At 47.7% G+C, this 24,759-nt stretch overlaps 1 protein-coding gene across 4 annotated transcripts in view; it reads left to right on the forward strand.

Annotated features, from left to right (window-relative positions):
* Positions 1 to 24,759, forward strand: part of LOC119178704 (calpain-5) — a 100,575-nt gene that overhangs the window by 13,819 nt on the left and 61,997 nt on the right. For all 4 annotated transcript variants that reach the window (XM_037429933.2, XM_037429934.2, XM_037429935.2 and 1 more), the window contains exon 5: positions 7,525 to 7,726. In XM_037429933.2, coding sequence (XP_037285830.2) covers positions 7,525 to 7,726 — 202 coding nt within the window. The remainder of the gene's footprint in view (positions 1 to 7,524; positions 7,727 to 24,759) is intronic.

The raw sequence follows: 24,759 nt of genomic DNA on the forward strand, positions 1-24,759 counted from the left end.
TTAGGAGGACAGATGAGGCCTATACGGTGCTACAGAATTAGCACGTCCTTTGCTATCGGGGCTTGGCTGACAGAAGAGAACTGGGAGTGGGGTTCTTAATTCACAGAAACATAGCTGGCAACATAGAGGAATACTATAGCATTAATGAAAGGGTGGTAGGTATCGTAATTAAACTGAATAAGAGATACAAGATGAAGGTGGTACAGGCTTATGTGCCTACATCCAGCCATGATGGTGCTTCAGTTGAAAGCTTCTATGAAGATGTGGAATCGGCAATGAGTAAGGTAAAAACACAGTATACAATACTGATGGGAGACATTAATGCAAAGGTAGGGAAGAAGCAGGCGGGAGACCAGGCAGTAGAGGATTATGGCATCGGTACTAGAAACGCCAGAGGAGAGCTACTAGTAGAATTTGCAGAACGCAATAATTTACGGATTTTGAATACCTTCTACCGAAAACGAGGAAACCGCAAGTGGACATAGAGGAGCCCTAATGGCAAAAATAAGAACGAAATAGACTTTATATTGAGTGCACACCCAGGCATCGTGCAGGATGTGGAAGTGGTTGGCAAGGTACGATGCAGTGACCATAGAATGGTACGGTCTCGAAATACCTAAAGTAGGCATATAAAAACACTGTAAAAAGCCCTCTTAACCTCCATTGCCTGCTTATTTAAATAATTGGTGCGATAGGATCGCAAAAAACAAAATAGGCATTTGCCTAAAACCCAGTCTCCACTTATCAGCAAGGAATATATCTGGCAGGGTAAGTTAAATGGCAAGGAAAAGTGGTAAGCGAAACTTCATAGATGCAGAGGAGAAGAAAAAAAAAAACACTGAATGGCAGCTGCGAGGAGAAAACCATCTCCGAGTAACTGCAGTAAGTGTAAAGACCAAATAAGCAAGGATACATTTTACGATATGTAGGGAGGTCGAGTTGTCTCAGAACACATAATTTTAAATCAAGATAAGGTAAAAAAGAGAAAAATTTCTTCTTTAACTCTTTCGTTACTGCTTCTATTCAAATCGATCGCCGGTGATCGACGCATTGGTTCATGGATTGCTGCATGTTAAATTTGTTTCTCATCGACCCAGCACTTTCTAGTAGTTAGTCCAGCCACTCAACTTTCACAATCCATTTGAATTTGCCGTTTTGGCAACAGAGTGATTTTCCAAAGACGTTTGCGCGAACCAGTGTGTATGTGTTGTTAGAAAAATGTGCTAGGCTGGTGAACTTGACAAAAATATGCCCCTCATGATTACGCCACGGTATCATCGAAGGTCTGTAATCAAAAGAACCTTTACAAGCCAAATATTGAATTAAAGAGTCAGCTTTTCAATTGGATAGTGTTAAGCAGTAATAATATTCACAAATTTACACCAGCTTTTCATTAAAGAGCTCTTGCTGGGAGTCAGGCGAAATTTATTCTACAAAAAAATCGTTGCATGTTTAAAGTGTCGAGTTGGCCTTCTCAGCCAGTTTCCAGTAGCTTTGATTTTGCTTGTATCGTTATATCAGACACAGGGTCGCATCTAGTGTCGCTAAGCGCTCCTATGGCTCCATTGTCACGCACGCATGGGCATGCATCGGCGCTGCAAAACACACACACACCGCTCGAAACTGTCTTGCAATTCCACCTGAACTGAGTGAAGATGAGCTTAGAGTCCGTGGATGACAGAACCCTAGTTTCAAGTCTTGGGGTAACAGTGTTTAGTGTCAGCCTGAGACATACGCAGCCGTTCATGGCTTTGTTTTCTTTACGGCCTCAAGTTGTCTTCTCTGCCGCAAGTGCATAGCCACTGACCTTTGTGCACAATCTTATCACTACTCTGGTTACGTGTGAGGTCCACACTTCGCTGGGGCGCGGCATGCTGCCGCTGGATGCAGAGCATCTCCTAACGACAAGGAGGCCACTGGGGCACACCTTGGCCCTGACTACAGAGCAGTGCGAAACGTTTTAGAACTTCACGCTATATCACTCTTTTTTTTTTTTTTGACGATGTACAAAATGCTAAGAAATGTGCATACATGCATATGTAGGAACGCCAATTTATCCTGAGTGAGGTAGCTCAAGGTAAGAGGTTACGCTAGACGAAATAGCGAAGCTCATCGGACATCTGGTTTACAGAAGTATCATTCACATCACTGGTATCTATCTGTTTGAGCATCTGGAGGCTTTTATCACAAAAAAAAAACAATTTATTGAGAAAAGTGTACGAGTTCACTTGTCTATGAAGAAAAACCAAGCAATGCTTCACAGCATGGCAGGAGCAATGAAGCAGCACCTTGGTTTCAATTTTCTTTGTCTGTGTGAACAGAAACATTTCTTACAACATTCATTATTGTTTGTACTGTTCCTGGATCATTTATTCTCAAAATGTATATTGTCACGGGGTCGTGACGTGGCCAAAGACAGAAAACTTTGTGTTGGGATTTAACTGTTTATTTGGGCGAACCTGTGCCTGGTAAAGGGAAAGTCTAATTACAGCAGCAGTCTTGCACAGATTGCAGTCTCGGACTGATAGCGGTGAACGCAGCGTCGGCCTTCGATCAACAACTGACAAGCGGCGAAGCGCGTCGGCATTTATACCCTTGCCGTCGAATGTTCTAGCGTTATCGCTGGCTGTGGCGTAGGTTCCAGAACAATCTGTACCGTTCGCACAGTGGGCGTGATCTTATCGAAATGATCTACTACAGTCCGGAACCTTCTCGAAACCTGCAGGCGCGGTTTGCGCCGAGAATCGTGTGGTGTTTCGGAACGATCACAAAAACTTGTGAAATGGAACGTGGCATTGCCCCCCTCTGAAAAAAGGCATCGTCCCGATGCTTTAACTAAAGATGAAGGTACAATAATAATGCAAGAAAGTACAATGAATAAATTACAATACAACAATAATACAAAAAAAACACTGTTTCAGTTTGTTAACGTGCATGAAACGGCTTGAGGCGCGCGACATGGACGACTTCAGGTCGCGATCGGTGTCGTTGAGAGTTCGTGATGCCGTCGGGGACAACCTCGTAATCAAGTGGGCCGAGACGTCGAACCACCTTGTACGGTCCGAAGTACCGTCGCAGAAGCTTTTCACTTAGTCCACGTCGGCGTATCGGCGTCCACACCCAAACACGTTCACCGGGCTGGTATTCCACGAAGCGTCGTCGAAGGTTGTAACGGTGGCTGTAGGTCGTCTGTTGATTCTTGATACGAAGACGCGCAAGTTGTCGGGCTTCTTCGGCGCGTTGAAGGTACTCGCTCACATCGAGGTTTTCTTCGTCGGTGACGTTGGGTAACATGGCATCGAGCGTCGTTGCCGGGCTCCTTCCGTAGACCAATTTGTATGAAGATATCTGCGTCGTCTCCTGCACCGCCGTGTTGTATGCGAAGGTCACATACGGAAGGCTGGTGTCCCACGTCTTGTGTTCGACATCGACGTACATTGACAGCATGTCGGTGATCGTCTTGTTAAGCCGCTCGGTGAGGCCGTTGGTCTGTGGGTGGTACGCTGTCGTCCGGCGGTGGTTTGTTTGGCTGTATGCCAAGATCGCTTGAGTTAAGTCGGCAGTGAATGTCGTTCCTCTGTCGGTGATAAGAACCTCCGGGGCGCCGTGACGTAGGACGATATTTTCGACGAAGAACTTAGCTACCTCGGATGCACTGCCTTTTGGCAAGGCTTTTGTCTCGGCGTAGCGGGTGAGGTAGTCGGTAGCTACCACGATGCACTTGTTGCCGAAAGCCGACGTCGGGAACGGCCCCAGTAGGTCCACACCAATCTGCTGGAAGGGTCGGCAAGGTGGATCAATTGGCTGCAGAAGTCCCGCTGGCCTTTTCGGCGGTGTCTTGCGTCGCTGACAGTCCCGGCATGTCCTCACATAACGAGTGACGTCGGTGGTAAGACGTGGCCAGTAGTACCTTTCTTGTATCCTCGCGAGCGTGCGGGAAACACCGAGGTGCCCTGCCGTCGGATCGTCGTGCAGGGCCTGCAGGAGTTCTGGTCGCAGAGTTGAAGGCACCACAAGGAGGTACTTAGCTCGAAGCGGTGAAAAGTTTTTCTTTTGTAGAAGACCGTTTCGTAGAAAAAACGACGCAAGTGCGCGCTTGAATACCTTCGGGACTTCAGCGGTCCTGCCTTCGAGGTATTCTATTAGGGCCTTAAGTTCCGGGACGGCCCGCTGTCGTTCAGCGAAGTCGTCGGTAGTGATCGTTCCCAAGAAGTAGTCGTCATCCGGGTCGTCGGGTAGCGGTTGGTCGACAGGCGCACGAGAGAGACAGTCGGCGTCGGAGTGTTTTTTGCCGGACTTGTAAATGACAGTAATGTCATATTCTTGAAGTCTCAGGCTCCATCGTGCGAGGCGACCTGAAGGGTCCTTCAAGGTGGCTAGCCAACACAAGGCGTGGTGGTCGCTCACAACTTTGAAGGGCCTGCCGTAGAGGTAGGGGCGAAATTTCGACGTAGCCCAGATGATGGCGAGGCACTCCTTTTCTGTTGTGGAATAATTTGCTTCTGCTTTGGATAGCGATCGGCTGGCGTAACTAATAACCCTTTCAAGTCCGTCAGCCCTCTGCACAAGAACGGCGCCAAGACCTACGCTGCTTGCGTCAGTATGTATTTCTGTCTCGACGAATTCATCGAAATGGGCAAGTAACGGAGGCGTCTGGAGGCGATGTTTAAGCTCCTGGAAAGCGTGTTCCTGTGGCGTTTCCCACTTGAACTCCGCGTCGGCTTTGGTAAGGTTAGTGAGAGGATCGGCGATACGGGCGAAGTTTTTCACGAACCGCCGATAATCACGAACCCAGCACCTCCACCAGATGTCACGGGGTCGTGACGTGGCCAAAGACAGAAAACTTTGTGTTGGGATTTAACTGTTTATTTGGGCGAACCTGTGCCCGGTAAAGTCTAATTACAGCAGCAGTCTTGCACAGATAGCAGTCTCGGACTGATAGCGGTGAACGCAGCGTCGGCCTTCGATCAACAACTGACAAGCGGCGAAGCGCGTCGGCATTTACACCCTTGCCGTCGCATGTTCTAGCGTTATCGCTGGCGGTGGCGTAGGTTCCAGAACAATCTGTACCGTTCGCACAGTGGGCGTGATCTTATCGAAATGATCTACTACAGTCCGGAACCTTCTCGAAACCTGCAGGCGCGGTTTGCGCCGAGAATCGTGTGGTGTTTCGGAACGATAACAAAAACTTGTGAAATGGAACGTGGCAATATTCTGAATTTTCCTTGTTTTGAATACTTTTGCATTTATACTGTTTTTATTGCACGGTTTACCAGCTGGCAACCAAAAATTGTACACTTTTCATATTTTTATTCATTCTAAAATGTTTTCGGTGCTCTACAAGATATGTTTTTTGAAAATAGCATTACATTGAGCGAAATTTGGTATGCTGCAGTGCGTCCTGAAGTGATTTTCATACTGACAAAAACAATATTTCTGAGACAAATGAAAAATAGCCATTTTCCCGCGGTAACAAAAGAGTCAACTTTACGCGCATGGAGAAGGGGATGAAATAGCAAAGTGCTTTAATTGAATGCAGAACTATACACTCGGGAGTATCTTAGGGTGCTAACCTACATGAAGGCTTTGGTTTTAGGGATGACATTGGAAAGGTAAACAGTTTGCCGATAGAACAGAGTAATAAATGACGGCAGGATTTGTGGCCAAGAAGTAGACAGCAAGCAAAAAGAAAGTCTGAAAACTAAGGTTAATTGGCGATAAAGTGCACAAGTTGGGCTGCGAATTAGAAGAGAACATTAATTCAGCTGGGAAAGATCATAATGTGATGTATAATAATAAACATTAAAGTTTAGTGGCATAAAAAGTTTGTCCAAAATGAACTATATTTTAAACATGGCACACAACTAAAACTGTGCAACTTACTTTAAAAGTGTAATTATACATTTGAAATCAGCATAAAAGCCTATTTATACAGCAAAAAGTTTTTATTGCCCTAGGTTACAAATTAACGAAATTTTTTTTCGAATCACATCTCCTCTTGAAGGGGAACTCCGGTGCATTTTTTACCATACTCAGAGAATGCTACTTTCAAGCAGTATTGACAGTCCTGTAAAAGCTAGGGTGGTTCATTTTGTACAGGCACTCGTCAATAATAATAATGAGGCAAGAAACGGCGAATCAAAACTGAAACCGGGAGCTGCTCCGTCGTCCATGGTGGGTATCGAATGACGTCACGAGAATGGGTCGTGATGATGTCACGAGGTCTGCTACACCACGCCATGGCTGGCCAGGGCATAAACAGCGCGAAAAGCAAGTTGGCAATGTCACCTGACACGGAATCAAGCTCAGATAGCACATCTGAACTTATCAGTGACAAGTTTGGCAATGATTGCAGGTGCTATCTGTGCGCAGAAGCATCGATTATTGCTTTTGACCCGCCGGCGCGTGAAGCATCTGACATGCCTTGAATCGATTTTTTTCGTTGCTCAATACTGTAAGGCTTAATGTCAATGACGACTAACAAGCTGTATGCAGCTGACAAAACTGAACTGTTCTACTGTTCTAGATAACCTCGTAGAAAAAAGCGCACGCTGCATCCGTCTTCTGGGAAAGGCTGGATTTAAAAAAAAAAAGTAGTGTCGTACTTCACATACACAGGGTGGCCCGCGTTTACAAGTGTGATTCCAAAATCAGCTACGAATTTTAAAACTTGTTTTCTAGAAAAATAAACGACTCACGGTTGTATTATTTGGCATATATCACTACGGTACCGACGAGAACACATGTTCAAAGTTTTATTGAAATCGGCAGATATCGAAAAAACGCAGGAGTTCCCCTTTAAGGCACTGACCAGTCTGTTCCAAGTAAGCACAACTGCAGCTTATTGGCATTTTGTACACGATCGAATCTGTGTGCTCAACATACTAATATTGGTGTTTTGAAGTGCATCGTTTGCTTGTTTGCGTGCTTCTCACATCTGCATAGTTAATATGCATGGTGCAGAAAAAAACGGTACACACCTTATGCCCTACGACAGCCCTTGAAATCGGAAGAGGTGTTGAACCTCGCTTAACACTCTGATAATGTTTGCCGTTGTTGCTCACGGTTCAGTGACACTTGAAAAATGGTTTGCACACGGCTGTCGCCATAATGTAGATAATTAAAGCAAGAGCTGCTCTTTTTAAGAGCAACGGCACTTCTCATAAAAAACAGTGGCAGCGACCTTGTCAAAGTTGAAAAGGAAAGAGGTTATTTTTTTCCAAGCTTGGGTGCCGTCACAAAGCAAACATAATGTTGTAATTACACCATAGTATCCCTGGTTACTCATTTGTTCTGCCAGTAATAGTTTTGGTTTCAATTCTGTAAGTCGACCCACCAACTTCAGATTTCAAATTTAGGTCAAATGGGTTGATGTACAGTTGTCTAAATACAGTACGCTTTTTAAGGATCCGTAGTTGGAAGGCCATTGCGGGGTAGAAGTCACGACTTTAATGTCATTACTGTGCACCTGAACTGTGTCCAGTGTACAATTGTGAGTGTCCATGGCTCTTATGCGCTGTGCAGGTTCCTGGGCTGCTATGAACTTTTGGAAGCATGCAGCCTGTCTGACGCACTGGTGGACATGACGGGAGCTGCGGCTGAGCACCTGGAGTTGGCTGTGGGCGGCTACGCACGGGACCCGGCACTGCAGGAGCAGCTTTTTTCCAAGATGCTGACTCTCCTGGACAATTCCTGCCAGGCTGTTGTTGTTTGCTGTGCTATCTCGGTGAGTTCAGTAAGGGGCAGCTAAACTAGGAAACGTTCATTTCTGCACCAAAGGCTATGCTAAGAAGGACAAAAAAGTCACACTGCGCACTTGGCCATCGTTGTCCTCCACAGTGTCACTGTTTTGACAACCACAATGAGAACACTGTCCTTCATCCAGTCAATATAAACTTGTGTAACAAGACCTGCCAACTAACTACACTGCTAACAACACAAGTTGCTAGCGTGACTGCCTTGCAAAGGCAGTAGTCCGGTGTTCGAACCCTGGGCAAGGACAAGCTTTCTTTTATTAGATAAAAGCATGTAGATTTCATTGTAGTTTTGTGCTGCAAACAGGTGGATGGTAATCTTTTTGATAGTTTAACAAACTGACTTCCAAATACTATACTTTGACAGTGAACTGTAATGAAAGTGTAGCAATGAACTTGTGAAGAACGAACAGTGTATCATGCGTTCTTTGCTGCCAGCAGGCATATGGAGGGCACTTTACCGAATAGTTTTCTGTGTCCGTGGTATCTGTGTCCGTATCGTTTGCTGTTCGTTTTCAATGCCGTGCCCGCGTGCATAGTTTCACTGCATGCGCATAGTGTGGCCCCCGACGACGTTCAGCTTTGCTTTTTTTTTATTGCGATAGCAATTATGTATATGGACAGTCTCGACTGGTTTTTTGCCTCCACCGCTGTCATTCAGGTATCTATATATATGAATACTCAGGAAATGAAAAAAAAAAAAAAAGCCGCCCGCGCTCAGCGTCCAGCTTGTCACGATGCGCTGATGTGCGTTTATCTCTCACGTGTACTTTGCTCCATGAATGAGAGGGGGGGAGGTTAGATGCTTGTGCGCGCACGGTTATCCTTCGGTGGGGAGAATAGCGCCTTCGACTTTGACCGGGGACATTTGAGTTTTGTTGCCGGGCGCAGGAAGATACTTTGCTCGCTGGACAGGCGCCGTTTGCGAAAAGGGTGCGCTTTTCAAACGCACCGAAGTAACAACTGGGGCACTTGTTAGTTCGTACTCATATCTGTACCTGTGATTACGTTTCGTGCCTCGTTTTTGTTTAAACAGCGCGTTAAGTGTCGAGTGGTAAACATTGTTAGTTCCATCTCGTCCTGTTCTGTGTATTTAAAGTTGTTGCTATCGCATTCATTTCTTCGCCCTTGTGGCGAAACTCCGACTTTCTTTAATTTCGAACAACCGTGTCTTCACCACCGAGGAGATGTCATATTAAGCACTGATGGAAACTCTCCGAGACTAGGGTGACGACGAATCTTGGGAGGTCGACTTGTCACACGCTTCCATCTTGCGCCGCGCTTCGAGTTCGCAGGCTGGTAGCTTTCGCGATTAGCCGATTAGTTCTGGCTATGCGACGACACGTTGAATACAATGAACGCGATAGCAAAAAATTTTAATGCTATGAGAAGTAAGGCTGGCAGCCAACTCTTTTTTATCCGATATCGCAGAACTCTTACAAAACACTGGTGTGAGCAAATACGGCCGCTCCAGGGAGAAGTGCTCTTTTCACACAGTCCCTTCTTATTGAAACCGCACTACTTGCAGATATAGCAAGCGTGCCAGTGATCGCGACCGCCCTTGAAATCGTTCATTATTGCTGCTCGAGTGATTCCCCTCCCCCCTCTCCGCATTGTTTCATGCTCGTTCAAGACGGGTGGTTTATGAACATTCGACGGCAGTTCTAACAACACGGGGGAGATTTTATGCAATTTCCGGGCGATAGGGATGGGCCGACTCACTTGATCTCTTCTTCAGCAGCGCTTGTCGCTCGTGAAAGTTAAGATGCGCAAGGGCATGGTGTCAATTCGCACTTGTTACAAAACATGGCGGCGACGACGAAAACCCGCCGAGAGGGTCCATATAGTTGCTATCGGAATATTAATCCACTTTTTTACTGTAAAATGAGTGTTTTGGGCTAGATCTGCCTTCAGACTGTGGGAATTGAGGCTGGTCCGCTGCCTTTGCGCGGGCTTTCCCGCCTTTTCTGCCATTCTCATGTCCCGACATGTCTGCCCTCCTTTGCCGTCAGCCGCGCTGGGAAGGGCGGAGTGACGTTTAACTCCCTCACCCGGTAGCGGATGTTGACTGTGGCGCCGTGCGCGGGGACCCCCGAGAGGTTTTCGCGCGCTGCGTCGGGAGCGGTGAGTACAGTCCGGGACTTCAAACGGTGAGCCACGCATTCTTTTCCGTCCGTCGAGTCCCGTCGCTCGGGGCTCGTCGGACTTCGCTGACGGCGCCTCGCGCCCGATGCGAACGCTCACCTTTTGTTGCCCCGCTGCGTACTCACGGCCGAAGGGCAGTACGGTGTCCTAGTGCGTGGCCTAGCTACGCCGACCCGTCTCCCTTCGAAGCCAACGCGAGCGCCTTTGCCCTCGCTCGAGCAACCGGGCCCCCTTTGTCCCGGTGTCTCCGTGGATTACCTTTACCGCGGAGACGTGCTCGTGGCACCCTGTGTAGTACTTTTGTGCCCGTGGCGTGGATAAGCCTATTTGCTTTCCTGCCGCGCCTTTTTGCAACGGGCTGTACTGCGTTTGGTGTTGCCACAATAAAGTGTTGCGACTTTGAGCAGTATCGTGTTCTCGCCACGGCGACGGTTAACGCGTGCCCTGCGGCTCGCTAAGACCGGACCCACGCTGGTGGCCGTACTCCTTCGGGATACGTGTACACCACACTGGCGCCCAACGCGGTATCAAAACCTCTAGCTTTTGACTGCTCTTAGCGAGTCAGTTCGCCTGCGCGATTCGGGCTCGTCGCAACATGGCTGCTTCGCGGGACTTTTGTCCGCTGTCCCTTTTTAGCGGATGCCGCGTTGCACACGGAGGCCATTGCCTCTATTGACGGGAACCCTTCTGCACCCGTCCGTGTCGGCACCCCCTATTGCGGTGACGACACGAGGCGCCTAGCCGCTCCCTTTGGAGATGGCGCGTCGCTTCGGAATGGGCCTCTTGCCCTACCCGAACGTTACGCACAAGCGCCTCCGACGCCCGTCCGTGTCGGCACCCCCTATTGCGGTGACGACACGAGGCGCCTAGCCGCTCCCTTTGGAGATGGCGCGTCGCTTCGGAATGGGCCTCTTGCCCTACCCGAACGTTATGTCTGCTTCGTGGCATGCCGCGTTGCACCAAGAGGCCACCGCCTCTATCGACGGGCGCCCTTCGGCGCTCGCCTGTGTCGTCACCCCTTTTTGTGGTGAATACACTCCTACGTGGTAGCTGACGCGCTATCTCGTGCCCCTTGTTGTCTGCCGAGAACCTGGATTTCGGTGCGACGGCCGCTCGCGGTGCCTTAGCACATGCAAGCGTCGGGGGCGAAACAGCAGCTTCGCCGCCATTCGGCGAGAAAGGTGAGTCCCCATTCGGACAAACCTTGGCTGCTATCCAGGTAAGCGGCGCACTGCGTAGCGGCCGAGCGCGGGGAACTTTCCGAAGGCCACCGTGCCGAGAGCGAACCCGTGACGCCGTGCACGCGGCGGTTGCTGCGGTCCTGAGTGGGCGCGATACCAGACTCCCCCATTTGGGAGAATGGGAGTTGCTTTCGGCAGCGAAGAGCTACTGAAGGCTCAGCAGAGTGATCCGTTTCGAGTCTCGGAGGGACGGAGCGCCGTATACGCTGCTTGCTTTGCGGCGGGCGCCGTTAAACCGTCTTGAGAGGTGCGCCGTTACGCTGCTTGTTCTGCGGCGGGCGCGATTTGGGGGCTGAAACAGCGTGTGTCGCTGAGTCCCCGGCGGATTCATTTTGCTGAACCATGATGGGCTCCTGCTGAAGTATATAGCCACTGACGACGAGTCCATAGACCCGTTTAAGTTGGTTATGCCCAAAAGTCTGAGAGCCGCACTGTTGCGAGCCTCTCATGACGAGCCCATTGCCGGTCACCTGAGTGGCTCTAAAGTTTTTGCGACACTGAGCAAGGTTGTGACTTGGCTTGGCATGAAGCGTGACATTTTTCGCTATTGCCGTTCCTGCTACGTCTGTCAAACGGTGAAATCAAGGGGTGGCAAGCCGCCCGGTCTTATGAACCGATTGTCAGTGAGCGTCCGTGGCGCGTACTAGCTGAAAGATCCCCTTTGGGAAAACTCAGCCGTGCCCACATCGCAGACCTGAAGCCCTTTGTCACGGTCTGACGAGCTCGCGCCAGTGCCCTGCGGCACTTCGCGCAAGCAACGGGCACACCCGGAGCGACGGACCGCATTCGGACCCCGCGCCGGTATAATCTGAGGAAGCGGTCACCTTTGTGATTTCGCGCCGGACGGCGGACTTCTGCGCAACCGAAGGCCCTCAGTTTACTGTCTAGCCTCAGTATAGGTTAGCTTCTTTACGGCCTTTTCTCGTAAAGGAGTTGACCCCGCCCTGTCTACTGCCAGTGTTTTTTTTTTTTTTTTTTGAAGTGTTCATGTGTATTTTATGTTTATTTTTGTCTAATATTAAGTGTTATTTGTGTTTTATGTTTTTCGCCAGATGTTGAGTGTCGTTTTGCTCTGTTTTCACTTTTTTTTCCGTGTTCGTTTCGTCTACCGCGAAGGGAGCTGTGTGTGACCTTGCGTGTCGGTGCTTGCCGGGAGAGAGAGAGACGAAGGACGCTTTGCGCCTACGCTCGCGCAGCTGTCGGCGGTGTGAGTGCGTGACGCTTCGGTGCGAGCCCGCGAGGAGTGCGTCATAGCTTCCCCCCATCGATGCGGACGCTGGAGGTGCTGGGAGGTCATTGACCCACTGACGTCAGACCGTCTGGCTGTGCTCTGCTCTCGGCCGTCGCCGAAGAATCCACGCTGCCTTTTCCACCATGGCTCCTGCACGAGGCCAGCTGAAAGCAGCTATATGCTGCCGGCCAACGCCAGGGCGCCTCGCAGCTAATTTTGGTTCGGCCTCCCTGACCACCGGAGAGGCCCGGCTTCCCGCAACGTCCAGCTCCCTCATCGAGCCAGAAATGCGGGGCCTCCGAACAACCGAAGCGGCTTTCGTCGGACTCGCGGCTTATCAAGAGCAGGAACAAGCCATCAGTGAGCCCCCCCCCCCCCCTTCCGGTACCTCTGACCTCGCACTCGGGCATCGCACCCAGCGGACACTGTCACGCCTTTCCGCCCCTCCGCGCAGTGGACGCTATCCCCCTTCAGCACCACGAACACTAGTGCCACGTTTCTGTGCTCCCTTCTGCAGTATTTGTATAGTGTCGTGTGTTTATTTTGTTATTATTTATGTTTTTGTTTCTCCTTTGTAATCATATTTCTTTTAAGCAGCAGTAGCAGGGCTGGACTGAGGTTAGCTACCGCTCATAGCAGTGTCATTTTAACTGCATGGGTGACGTCCGGCTGCCTTTTGCAGACCGGTAAAGGGCAAATTTAGGAGAGGGGGATGTGGGAATTGAGGCTGGTCCGCTGCCTTTGCGCGGGCTTTCCCGCCTTTTCTGCCATTCTCATGTCCCGACATGTCTGCCCTCCTTTGCCGTCAGCCGCGCTGGGAAGGGCGGAGTGACGTTTAACTCCCTCACCCGGTAGCGGATGTTGACTGTGGCGCCGTGCGCGGGGACCCCCGAGAGGTTTTCGCGCGCTGCGTCGGGAGCGGTGAGTACAGTCCGGGACTTCAAACGGTGAGCCACGCATTCTTTTTCGTCCGTCGAGTGCCGTCGCTCGGGGCTCGTCGGACTTCGCTGACGGCGCCTCGCGCCCGATGCGAACGCTCACCTTTTGTTGCCCCGCTGCGTACTCACGGCCGAAGGGCAGTACGGTGTCCTAGTGCGTGGCCTAGCTACGCCGACCCGTCTCCCTTCGAAGCCAACGCGAGCGCCTTTGCCCTCGCTCGAGCAACCGGGCCCCCTTTGTCCCGGTGTCTCCGTGGATTACCTTTACCGCGGAGACGTGCTCGTGGCACCCTGTGTAGTACTTTTGTGCCCGTGGCGTGGATAAGCCTATTTGCTTTCCTGCCGCGCCTTTTTGCAACGGGCTGTACTGCGTTTGGTGTTGCCACAATAAAGTGTTGAGACTTTGAGCAGTATCGTGTTCTCGCCACGGCGACGGTTAACGCGTGCCCTGCGGCTCGCTAAGACCGGACCCACGCTGGTGGCCGTACTCCTTCGGGATACGTGTACACCACAAGACCCACTTTTGTTTAATTTGCGCTTTTATTTTCTGAATTTTCATACTGAACCTGCGTATAGCGAAATCCTCTTTATAACAAACTATTCCGGGAATTTATAGATTTCATTATATCCAGGTTTAACTGTACAGTCAAACTCAATTACAGTGGAAACTCACAATAACAAATTCCAAAAGAACGAAATTTTTGTAACAATGAAGTATTTTCCGTTCCCTGGCGAAAGGCTGAAGAATTCATTGTACCTCGGTTTTTTCAAAAATAAAATCTTCCTAAGCTGCAATCTCAAAACTAGTAAAATAACAGTATGTTTTCCCACTTATTATCTGTTTGCACAAGGTCCATATTCTTTAAAACACGATCAAATGAAATTTCACACATAAACTGCTTAAAGTACCTCTATAGTGCACTTTCCTAGGCACTGCGATCATTCGCGAAATCGGCCCGGTGCTGGACATTGATGTGCTGGATGTTGTCGTAGCCGTTCACGCTGAGAGCATTGTGGCTTTCTGTTTGCCATTTTTGGGACGAGGCAAACTAAAGGTTTTGCTGGTACACATCGTTTTTCTTGCAATTAGGCCCAATACAGGCAGGCCTGCACGGATATGTCAATGTGCTGCATCATCTGCTCAAATTCATCTATGGTTCTGTGGTCACTCCACAGTGTTTTGCTCACAATGTGATAAACGCCTTACACGCTTCTGAAGTGTCCCATGCACATTGGACAGCTCTAAAGCGGTCTTTGTTGTATGACAGCAAATGCAGGTGTGCCGTTGCATCAGGCTTGCTGCTAACATAGTTGTGACTACACATTTACGTTTAGTGTACGTAGCCTGTGTGGCACTGCTTCTCGTTGGAGGCGGAAATGTTGTAGCCCCGTGTGCTCAGATTTGGGTGCATGTTAAAGAACCCCAGGTGGTCGAAATTTCCGGAGCCCTCCACTACGGCGTCTCTCATAATCATATGGTGGTTTTGGTATGTTAAACCCCATATATCAATGGCACTGCTTCTGCGAAGTGTCATGTGACGTGTCATGCCACATGGGCTGCCACAAGACCAGCAGAGGGGTGACCGCTGAGAATGTCGTGCGCAGTGTGTGCGACACTGGCAACTCTTTGGAATAGGGCCCCTGCAGGGGCGTCTGCGTAAGCAGGCTTTTGGTGTGTAGCAACACCACGGACCCGAGCTAACGGGGGGGTTTCGACTCGCTTCCACTCCTAGCCGTGCATGGCTTTGCCGTGTCCGGGGAAAAGGGAATTCTGGGGGTTGAGCCGACGCCGGGTGATTGGACCTTTAAGGCCCCCCCGACAGAGGCAACACACCCCTTTGGCCTCGACTTCACGTTGAAACATGGAAACATGAAAAAGAAGTACTTACACTAAAAGTAAATGGGAACATCTCATTTAAGCAGGCAGGCAAGCGTCTACTAATGCAGGGTCCTTAGTTTGCAGAGGTGGCACGAAAGGGGGCAGTGCCACCAAAATCCACGGCACCCGCACGTACCACACAAAGTGGACGAGCGGCAGCGCCATTCACCCCCTCAGCGGAAGTAGCACAGGCTCTTCCGCCACCAAAAGGCTCGCAGGCCCCCGGACCTGAAGCCCCAGGGCCTCCTGTCTCGACAAACAGCCCTAAGACTTCCATGCCCGCACGCGTGAACCGTGAGCGGGCATCCAGCACCTCGTCCGAGGTGATGGACACAACAGCAAATCCAATGGTGTCTGCGCTGAAGGACAGGCATGGCTCTTTGGAGCGCACCAGAAAGTAAAAAACCATCATCACGGGGCCTGACAAGGGCTCCCGACTCAACGCAATACTTCTTTAGCACTCACAGCACTCATTTACACTCATAATGGATACACAAATAATACAATAGAACGTCGGAGGACTGCTTAGAAACCTCGACGATATCCAGGAACTCTTACACAAACATTCCCCAAAAGTGCTGTGTACAAGAGACACACTTAAATTTCAGGAACACAAATTTTCTACGTCGTTATGTATTATTTAGAAAGGACCGCAATGACGCTGTAGTGTCATCTGGTGGTGTGGCCATTATAGTTCATCAGGGCGTAGCATGAACACATCTACTGCTTCAAACATCCCTTGAGGCAGTGGCTGTTCGAGCAGTTCTTTTGAACAAACTTGTCACCATCTGCTCTCTTTACATACCTCCGCAGTACCGTCTCGAAAAACACGAATTCCAGTCACTGATACATAAACTACCGGAACTTTATGTGGTCCTTGGGGACTTGAATGCACATAATGGTCTATGGGGCGAGTCTCGCTGCGATGCATGAGGTCGCCTAATCGAACAGTTTCTCTTTTCTTCCGGTGCGTGTCTGTTGAATAGGAAAAAACCAACATACTTTAGCCTCGCCAACAAAACCTACTCATGCATAGATCTCAGCATTGTGTCCCCAGCGCTTGTACCCCTGCTTCAATGGAAAGTGATCAACAATCCTTTTGGAGGTGACCACTTCCCGATCATTCTAAGTACACCACTAGAAAAAGGTCCTCCACATGTTCCCAAATGGCAGACAGACAAAGCGGACTGGGAACCGTTTCACAACACTACTCGTTTAAGTTGGACTGACATATGTAAGTTAAACATAGATAAAGCTGTGCAGTACTTCACAGCTTTTCTGACTGACGCAGAAGCCAAGTGCATACCGCTAACATCTGGTATGCCTGGCAAGCGATGCGCCCCATGGTGGAACACTGAGTGTCGGAATGGGCTAAAGGAGCAGAACAGGGCATGGAGGCTGCTTCGGAATTCACCAACAGCAGAAAATCTTGACAGCTTTAATAAAATAAAGTCTGGAGGCAGGAGAATGCGTCGGCAAGCCAGAAGGGAAAGCTGGTACAAGTTTTTATCAGGGATAAATTCATATACATGTAGTGTTCCTACCTAAAAGAACGGAACAGCATTATAGCTTCAGTATGGAACTGGCGTCCGTCTTATCTGCTTTATTTTTAACTTCATCCTTCTCTTCTTTCCTGCCTCGGCTCTTGTGCTTCTTCTTCTGTCTCAAGGTTCATACCGCTTCACCCTTCCCGGTTTCTTTCAATTACCCCTCCTGGGGTAATATTTTAAGACATCTTCAATTGAAGCACATTCAACTAATTCACGTTTACCAGTATACCAGACAGTCTTCGAAATTCCGTTCTGGGTGGCTGTCTTGTTCACAGAGTAAGGATCGTAAAATTTGGCGCTGTCACCTCTTATTCCTTGCTTCGCTAGTACAATGTCGGTGACTTGAATGTCTGGCATGTCTGCTCGATGCCTCTTGTCGAAATTCTTCTTCATTCGTTTTCGGTATCTCTCCTCCTGTGATTTTTTTTTGCCTCTCCTCGACAATCTTGATGTTTTCCAAGAGTCCCAACTCACAGTCTGCCTGCAGAATAGGGGTTTCTCCTGAAGAAGCGTATCGTGGACTGCACCCCAAGCCACTTGTATAGGATCGATTATGATGTTTCACAGCGGCTTCCAAAGAACATTTCCATCCACCAGGAAAACTATCGTACATCTTGATGTACTGTTTCACATACCGTATGGCAAGTTCTGCCAGCCCGTTTGCTGCGGGATGGTATGGAGCACAGAACTTGATCGATATATTGTGATCCCGAGCCCATCTTGCTAGCTTTTCGCTCTTGATTGCAGGGCCGTTATCAAATACGATTGACCGCATAGTCTTAAACATGTCTCTTTCGAGCAGTGTTATGACGCTATTTGCATCTTCTTTTTCTGCTTGTGCCGCGACCATCCTCGTGCATTCATCTACGGCCAGAAGAAAAGCTTGCGTTTTCTTGGCTCCTTCCCGTTTCTTATTTAGTTCGGTGAAATCTAGGTGAACTACTTCGAAAGGCATGTTGGAGTAGCAAGGTAGTATCATAACATCTGTAGGCTGTTTATACTTGACTTTGTGTACTTCACACACATGGCAGGAACGAACGTACTGACTGACGTCTTTCTTCATGTGAGGCCATGTAAATGTCTTGACCAATTTGTTGTAGGTGCACCAAAATCCGTCGTGTCCTCCAGATTCTGGGCTATCGTGGTACAAATAAAGGACTCTGGAAGCATGTGTTCGTGGGACTTGATACCGACCTTCAGTAGAAACCAGTTGTTCGGAGCCTTTCCACAGCTTCACTTCATTGATTTCTTCGGATTGTTCTGTGTTGCTTTGTACCGTCAACCTTGATAGAGCATCTGCATTGGTTAAAAGAAGTCTGGTCGGTGCAAGATGGTAAAGTCGAATTGCTGCAACTAATTCACCCATTTAGCAATATGTACTTTAGTTTGGGTCATATTCAAGAGATTAGTGAGGGCCTGGTAATCGCTGAAAAAAGTGAACTTCGTACGTTCCAGGTACGTACGCAAGTACTCAATGGCCTTCAGAACCGCCAGGGCTTCCTTTTCCGTAGTAGTGTAGTTAATTTAGATGGCTTGAACGTGTAACTGTAGTAACCTACTACATGTTGCTTTTCTTGGCTGGATGCTTCAATACAATTTTGATACAACACTGCACCAGTCCCATAATGTGAGGCGTCAGTGTTCAGTTCAAAGGGTAAAAAGAAGTCTCTGGTAGGCGTAGGACAGGGTCAGAAGAAATTCTGTGCACCAAGTTACTGTACACTCTTTCACATTCGTCACTCAGTCAAAAGAAACGTCTTTCTGTGTTAAACGTGTGAGGCATCTAGTTTTGACAGCAAAATCTTTTATGAAAGATTGGAAATGTCCTGCCAATCCCAAAAACACATGAAGTGAATGGACGTCATGTGGTTTCTTCAACTGGGAGATCTTCTCGACGGACTCTTTTTCGTGCTTTTGGTGTTCCCATCGAAGATTCGTCCAAGAAACGCAACCTGTTGTTGAAAGAATGCACTCTTCTTATAATCAACCTTGAGATGTACCAAGCCTGAGGCGTTTAACTCCTGAGACAGATGGTCCTGATGCTCGGCCTCTGTTTTAGAGAAGACTATTATATCGTCTATGTATACATTACAAAAAACACCAAGGAATGGCTTTAGCACGTCGTTCATGATCTTCTGGAACCACGCTGGCGAGTTTTTCCAACCGAAAGGAAGCCGGTTATACTCGTAGAGGTCGAATGGCGTGATAAAAGCTGTGTACATTTTTGTTTCTTCAGTTAGTGGGATCTGCCAGAATCCTTTGCACAAATCAATGCGGGAAAAATGTCGGCAACCACCAGTCTCATCTATAATTGTGTCGATCTTCGGCATGGGAAATGGTATGAGTTCTGTCTGACGATTGAGAACCCTGTTGTCGGCGCATAATCTGAAGGTTCCGTCTTCTTTCGGTGCAATCGTTATGGGAGAAGTGAAAGGTGATACCGATGGTCGTATGATATCAGCATCTAGCAGCTCCTGCAACTCTTTCTTGAGCCAAATCTTTCGCTTTCTTGACATATTGTAAGGTGATTTTCGGATGATGGTCTTGTCAGCGAGCTCAAAAGAAACCTTGCATGACATCATCGCCTGAGGATAACTTTGCATACAAGTTTAGGGTAGGTCGTTGCGATATCCTCCGCGCACTTTACAACTCATAGGTTATCTTGTCTACCTTGATATGTCTTGTTCCTTGCTACAGCGTCGACTAGAACCACATCGTCCCAGTATATGTTGATCTTCAATTTCTTTATATCTGGTCTTGATAGCAAAAAGTTGTACGTCACCCCCTCTACCACCAACACTTCGCTCTCAATTTTCTGATCCTGAAACTCGATGTTTACAAAGGTCCACTTATCATGCAACACTTCTTTTCCACCATAGCCTTGTACCAGTAAGACTCTTGCACTATGCATGCGACGTGCATCCACCATTTTGGCATTTATAATGGACACAGATGCACCGCTGTCTACGAGAAGAGCCATCATCCGCTTGTTTCCTACTTTGACTGAAATGTGAAGTAGGCTAGAGCAGCTTAAATAAACAGTCTTATTTTGAGTCATCGGGTGGGACTAACCACCCTGATTCATTAGTTTTTTTTCTGTCGAAACCCCCTGAGCTTCTGTGTCGATATTATTCACTCGACCTCTTGGAGTGCACCAGCTCAAGCTATCCGTGCTACTTGCGAGGTGGCTCGTTTTTCGCTGATCGCGGCTTGGCCAGTCTGGTTCACTCTAACTGAAACAGCTGCTTGAATTAGTGGTTATGCTTGTTTCCGAAGTTGATGGTATGTTCTGAAGACACTACAGGAGGTCATCTAGAGTTTTTGAAGACCGTATTTGCACCTGCTTCAAGACTTCAGTGTGTAATCCATGCGATATTAAGGCTAATACGGCCGTAGATGGAAGCAAAGGCTCAGCTAGCTTCAAAAGACGGTGTTTCTCGAATAAGTACTCGATAAGTAAGCTTTGCTTGGACTTGAAATTAAGTGCTGTACTTCATCTATGTACTGGATTGCTTTCGAATGCATGCGGTCAAAAGTTTCTTCTTCCACTGACTCCAAGAGTCACCACTGTCTTCCTGAATGCATATGTCATACCACTTGAGCGCAACACCTTTCAGGTAAACACGCATGTTAGTGATTTTATCCTCATCAAAGAGCCACCTGTTTAGTGTTTTTTCAGCGGCATATTCGTAGAACTCAAGCCAACTTTCTGGACTTGAAGACATACCGTCGAAGGCATCAGGCTCTGCGAAATTAAGCACCGGTTTCTCAGCATTTAGAGAGCTTATAAGGGATGTCATTATTTGGTTCTGTTGCACAATCTGTTCCTGTTGCAGCTAAAGAGCTTCCAAAACGAGGCTAACCTCTTCCGTCGAAGACCTTGATCCTGAATCTTTTCGACATGCTGGTTCAAGAACTAGGCTGTCGAAGGTCACCACACGCAAATTCACTTTTACAGCAGCTTTCCATCGTATTTCAGTAGTGTCCACGGCTGCCTTTCCCACAACTAGGCTCACGAGTTCTTCCGAGCAGGGCTCACGAGGTAGGTCCGCCGCTGATTCCATCTTAAACTTGGTACTTCGAAAAGATGATCTTGTCCACGGAGGTTTCGTCAGCAAAGAACGTCACCCACATGTTGGCTTCGATGGCCGGCTGCGCCAAAATAATTTAGTGTCCCTACTTTAAAGAACGGAACAGCATTATAGCTTCAGTATGGAACTGGCGTCCATCTTAATCTGCTTTATTTCTCACTTCATCCTTCTCTCCTTTCCTGCCCTAGCTCTCGTGCTTCTTCTTCTCCTCTCCCAAGGCTCATACCGCTTCAATACACAAGAGGCTAAAGTCTGGAACATGGTTGGCAGGATAGCAGGAAGACACACTCACTCCCACTCGTAAACACACAGGGTGACAGCCTGGAAGATCAGGCGAACTTCCTCAGTGCACACTACGAGCAAGTGCCTAGCTCGTCACACTATACTGAAGCTTTCCATAGATATAAAGCAAGGATAGAAAAGCAGAAATTAGAACACAACTAAGAGGCGTACAACCAACCTTTCAACTTAGCTGAGCTACAAACATCACTAAACTCTTGCAGTAATTCTGCCCCAGGCTACGACAGTTTCATGTATGAAATGTTGAAAAACCTGCCGCTCAAAAGGCGAAAAACTTTACTCTCCCTATACAATGCTATCTAGCTTTCTGGTACCATCCCTACTTCCTGGAAAGAGGCTATTGTTATCCCTATCTCGAAATTGGGCAAGGACCCTTCCTAAATTTCGAGTTATAGGCCCATTGCACTTACAAGCTGCCTTTGTAAACTTTTTGAAAAGATGATATATCGCCGACTTTTACATTTCCTTGAAACACACAATCTGCTCGACTGATTCCAGTGTGGGTTTAGGGAGGGTAGATTCACCACCGACCATCTGGTGCGCATTGAGGCAGAGATTTGAGACGCTTTCATCCTCAAACAATAATTCCTCTCTGTGTTTCTCGATATCGAGAAGGCTTACGACACAATATGGGATTTTGGCATATTAAGAGACTTGTCTCACCTGGGTGTGCGCGGTATAATGCTTTCCATAAACGAGAGTTACTTGTCCAATCAGACATTCCATGTCCGTGTGGGCAGTGTTCTCTCCCAAACATTTGTCCAAGAAACGGGAGTACCGCAAGGAGGTGTACTTAGTTGTACATTTTTCATTATCAAAATGAATTCTTTGCACCTGTCCATCCCCCGCAGTATGTTCTATTGTACATATGTTGATGATGTCCAGCTTGGCTTTAAGTCATGCAACCTGGCAATGTGTGAGCGGCAGGTTCAGTTAGGTTTAAACAAGGTCTCCAAATGGGCAGAGTAAAACGGATTCCGACTGAACCCACAAAAAAGCACGTGTGTCTTGTTCTCCTGAAAGAGAGGCATGCACTCAAAACCTGACATTGAACTGAACGGTCACCGTCTGTCTGTTAATGCGGAGCATAAATTCTTAGGCTTAATCTTGGACAACAAGATGACCTTCGTACCGCACATCAAGTATTTAAAAACAAAATGTGTAAAAGCCATGAATGTTCTGAAAGTGTTGTCACGCTCTACGTGGGGTAGTGACAAGCAATGTCTCATGAATTGGTATAGAAGCCTCATAAGCCCCCGCTTACATTATGGGGCCGTTGTTTATCAGTCTGCGACTCAAAGTGCTTTGAAGATGCACCATTTGGGCATTCGCCTTTCTACGAGTGCTTTCCGCACTAGCCCTGTGGAAAGCCTGTATGTGGAATCGAATGAGTGGTCACTCCACTTACAGAGATGTTACACATCTTTTGTTACTACCTCAAGGTGAATGCAGACAAAGAACACACCTCTCATTTCACAATCGATGATTGGTCTTATTCTGCCCTGTTCCACAGCCGTCCTTCAATGAGGCAGCCCTACTGACTTCATGTGAGAGGGCTCGCTGAGGAAACAAATGTGCCACTTTTAGAACGCTGTTTGATGGTTCCTGCTGCATATCTACCGCTGTGGCAGTGGCAGCTTATAGACTGTGACATATCTTTTGCGGAAGTCACAAAGCATGCACCTGTTGCACACATCCGCACATACTTCCATGAACTCCAACACAAATACAGTTGTCCCAAATTCTACACCGATGTCTCAAAAACGGACACTTCTGTCTTGTACGCTGCCGTTGGCCCATCCTTTTCAGATGCCAGTACTCTTCATCCTAACACAAGCATCTTTACTGCAGAAGCTCATGCGATACTTGTGGCTGTCAAACACATTAAACAAATAAAACTACAAAGTGCAGTGATATACACAGATTTCCTAAGTGTGGTAAAAGCCCTCAAAACCCTGAAAAAACACAAAAATTCAGTTCTTGAATCTCTTCACTCACTCCTATGCACAGTATACGCACTCATACAGCATGTCATAGTGTGCTGGGTGCCAGGACACCGTGAGATCGGGGAAATGTCTTGGCGGATCAACTTGCTGCATCTGCCCAAAACAACGCTGCTACCGAGACATCCATAGCTGTACCTGTGCTTGACCTGAAGCCCTTCCTTCAACGAGAGCTCAGGGTGTGTTGGCAGCGGCTATGGGATAGACAAACACAAAACAAATTACATGTAGTAAAACCGATACTTGGAAATTGGCCACCAGTATCCAAATCACGCTACACGCAGGTAACGCTCACCAGATTACAAATAGGACACACACACAGCACACATGCATATTTGTTGACTGGCGGTGAGCAACCCATCTGTGAGAGATGTGGGGAACCGCTTACGGTTTTTCATATACTTGTTCAGTGCAATGAGCTAGACTCTCTATGAAAAAAACTCTTTTTAGTACCCTACCAACAGCAACTTCCATTACATCCAGTCATGTTCATCGGTTGAGATCCTCTTTTTAAGCTTGAATCGCTGTTCATGTTTTAAAAGGTCTATGTAGCTTTTACTGCATATTCCGAGGTGATCCGTAGCACGATCTCTGTACAGAGGTCGAGGCTGCGGTGGTTCCATTAAAGACAGCATTTGCCTCGCTGCCCTTGGGCTCAAGGGCATGCATTGACGAGGCATTCGTGCTAATCTCATTTCCTCAATGTAGTTTTATCACCACAAACACTGGCTTTTACTTCCGCTACACACATTTCACGTCACTTCCATCATTTTAAATACTTGTATGTTTTAACCCACCTCAGGGCGCGGAATTTTAGCATTCGTGCTAATCTCATTTCCTCAATGTAGTTTTATCACCACAAACATTGGCTTTTACTTCCGCTACACACATTTCACGTCACTTCCATCATTTTAAATACTTGTATGTTTTAACCCACCTCAGGGCGCGGAATTATCGGCCTCTTTAGAGCCGCGAAACATTATCATAGTTCATAGTCTGTGCGTATTGCATCAAACCATGCACCATTGCCATTTTATCAACATTTTCCATGGCGCTCTTTGGCCAAGTATGGCCCTTGCGCCATTAAAACCAATATATCATCATTTTCGGAATAGGGCATACTCCATGGGGCAAGGACAACCAACCCTCTGGTTGTGTTGCATGTTTTCAGCTTGATTTGGGCATCTCTCGGAATGTGCAGTGACAATGTCACAAAGACTAACCTGCTGTGTTGTGATGGAAAATGTATTTGCTTACTATATTGCTAGTATAGACAGGGCAGGTGAACACTTTTAGCTTTAAAGTTTTGTTTTGTTTACTGTTCCTTATTTTTACTAGCACATTATTTTACGATAACAAAATTCTGTTTTTCAGTTTCTCCACAGGTTTCGTTATTGTGTGGTTCAACTATGTAATGAACTAGTACTTTGGAACATAACAATTCTTTAATGTGAATTTATAAGGAAAAGTACACATACATCAAACAAAAGTTGCTGGAAACCTAATACATGAGGCAGCATGAAATGGTGCAAGCAGTTTGCTTTTCCTCACAAGCAGATGCCTTTCCTTGTCGAAGGAGAGCAACTAGAAACTACTGCTTGCCATCATGTGCTTTCTCTCACAATTT

The sequence above is a fragment of the Rhipicephalus microplus genome, chromosome 1 (genome assembly GCF_043290135.1).
Source record: "Rhipicephalus microplus isolate Deutch F79 chromosome 1, USDA_Rmic, whole genome shotgun sequence".
Lineage (NCBI taxonomy): Eukaryota > Metazoa > Arthropoda > Arachnida > Ixodida > Ixodidae > Rhipicephalus > Rhipicephalus microplus.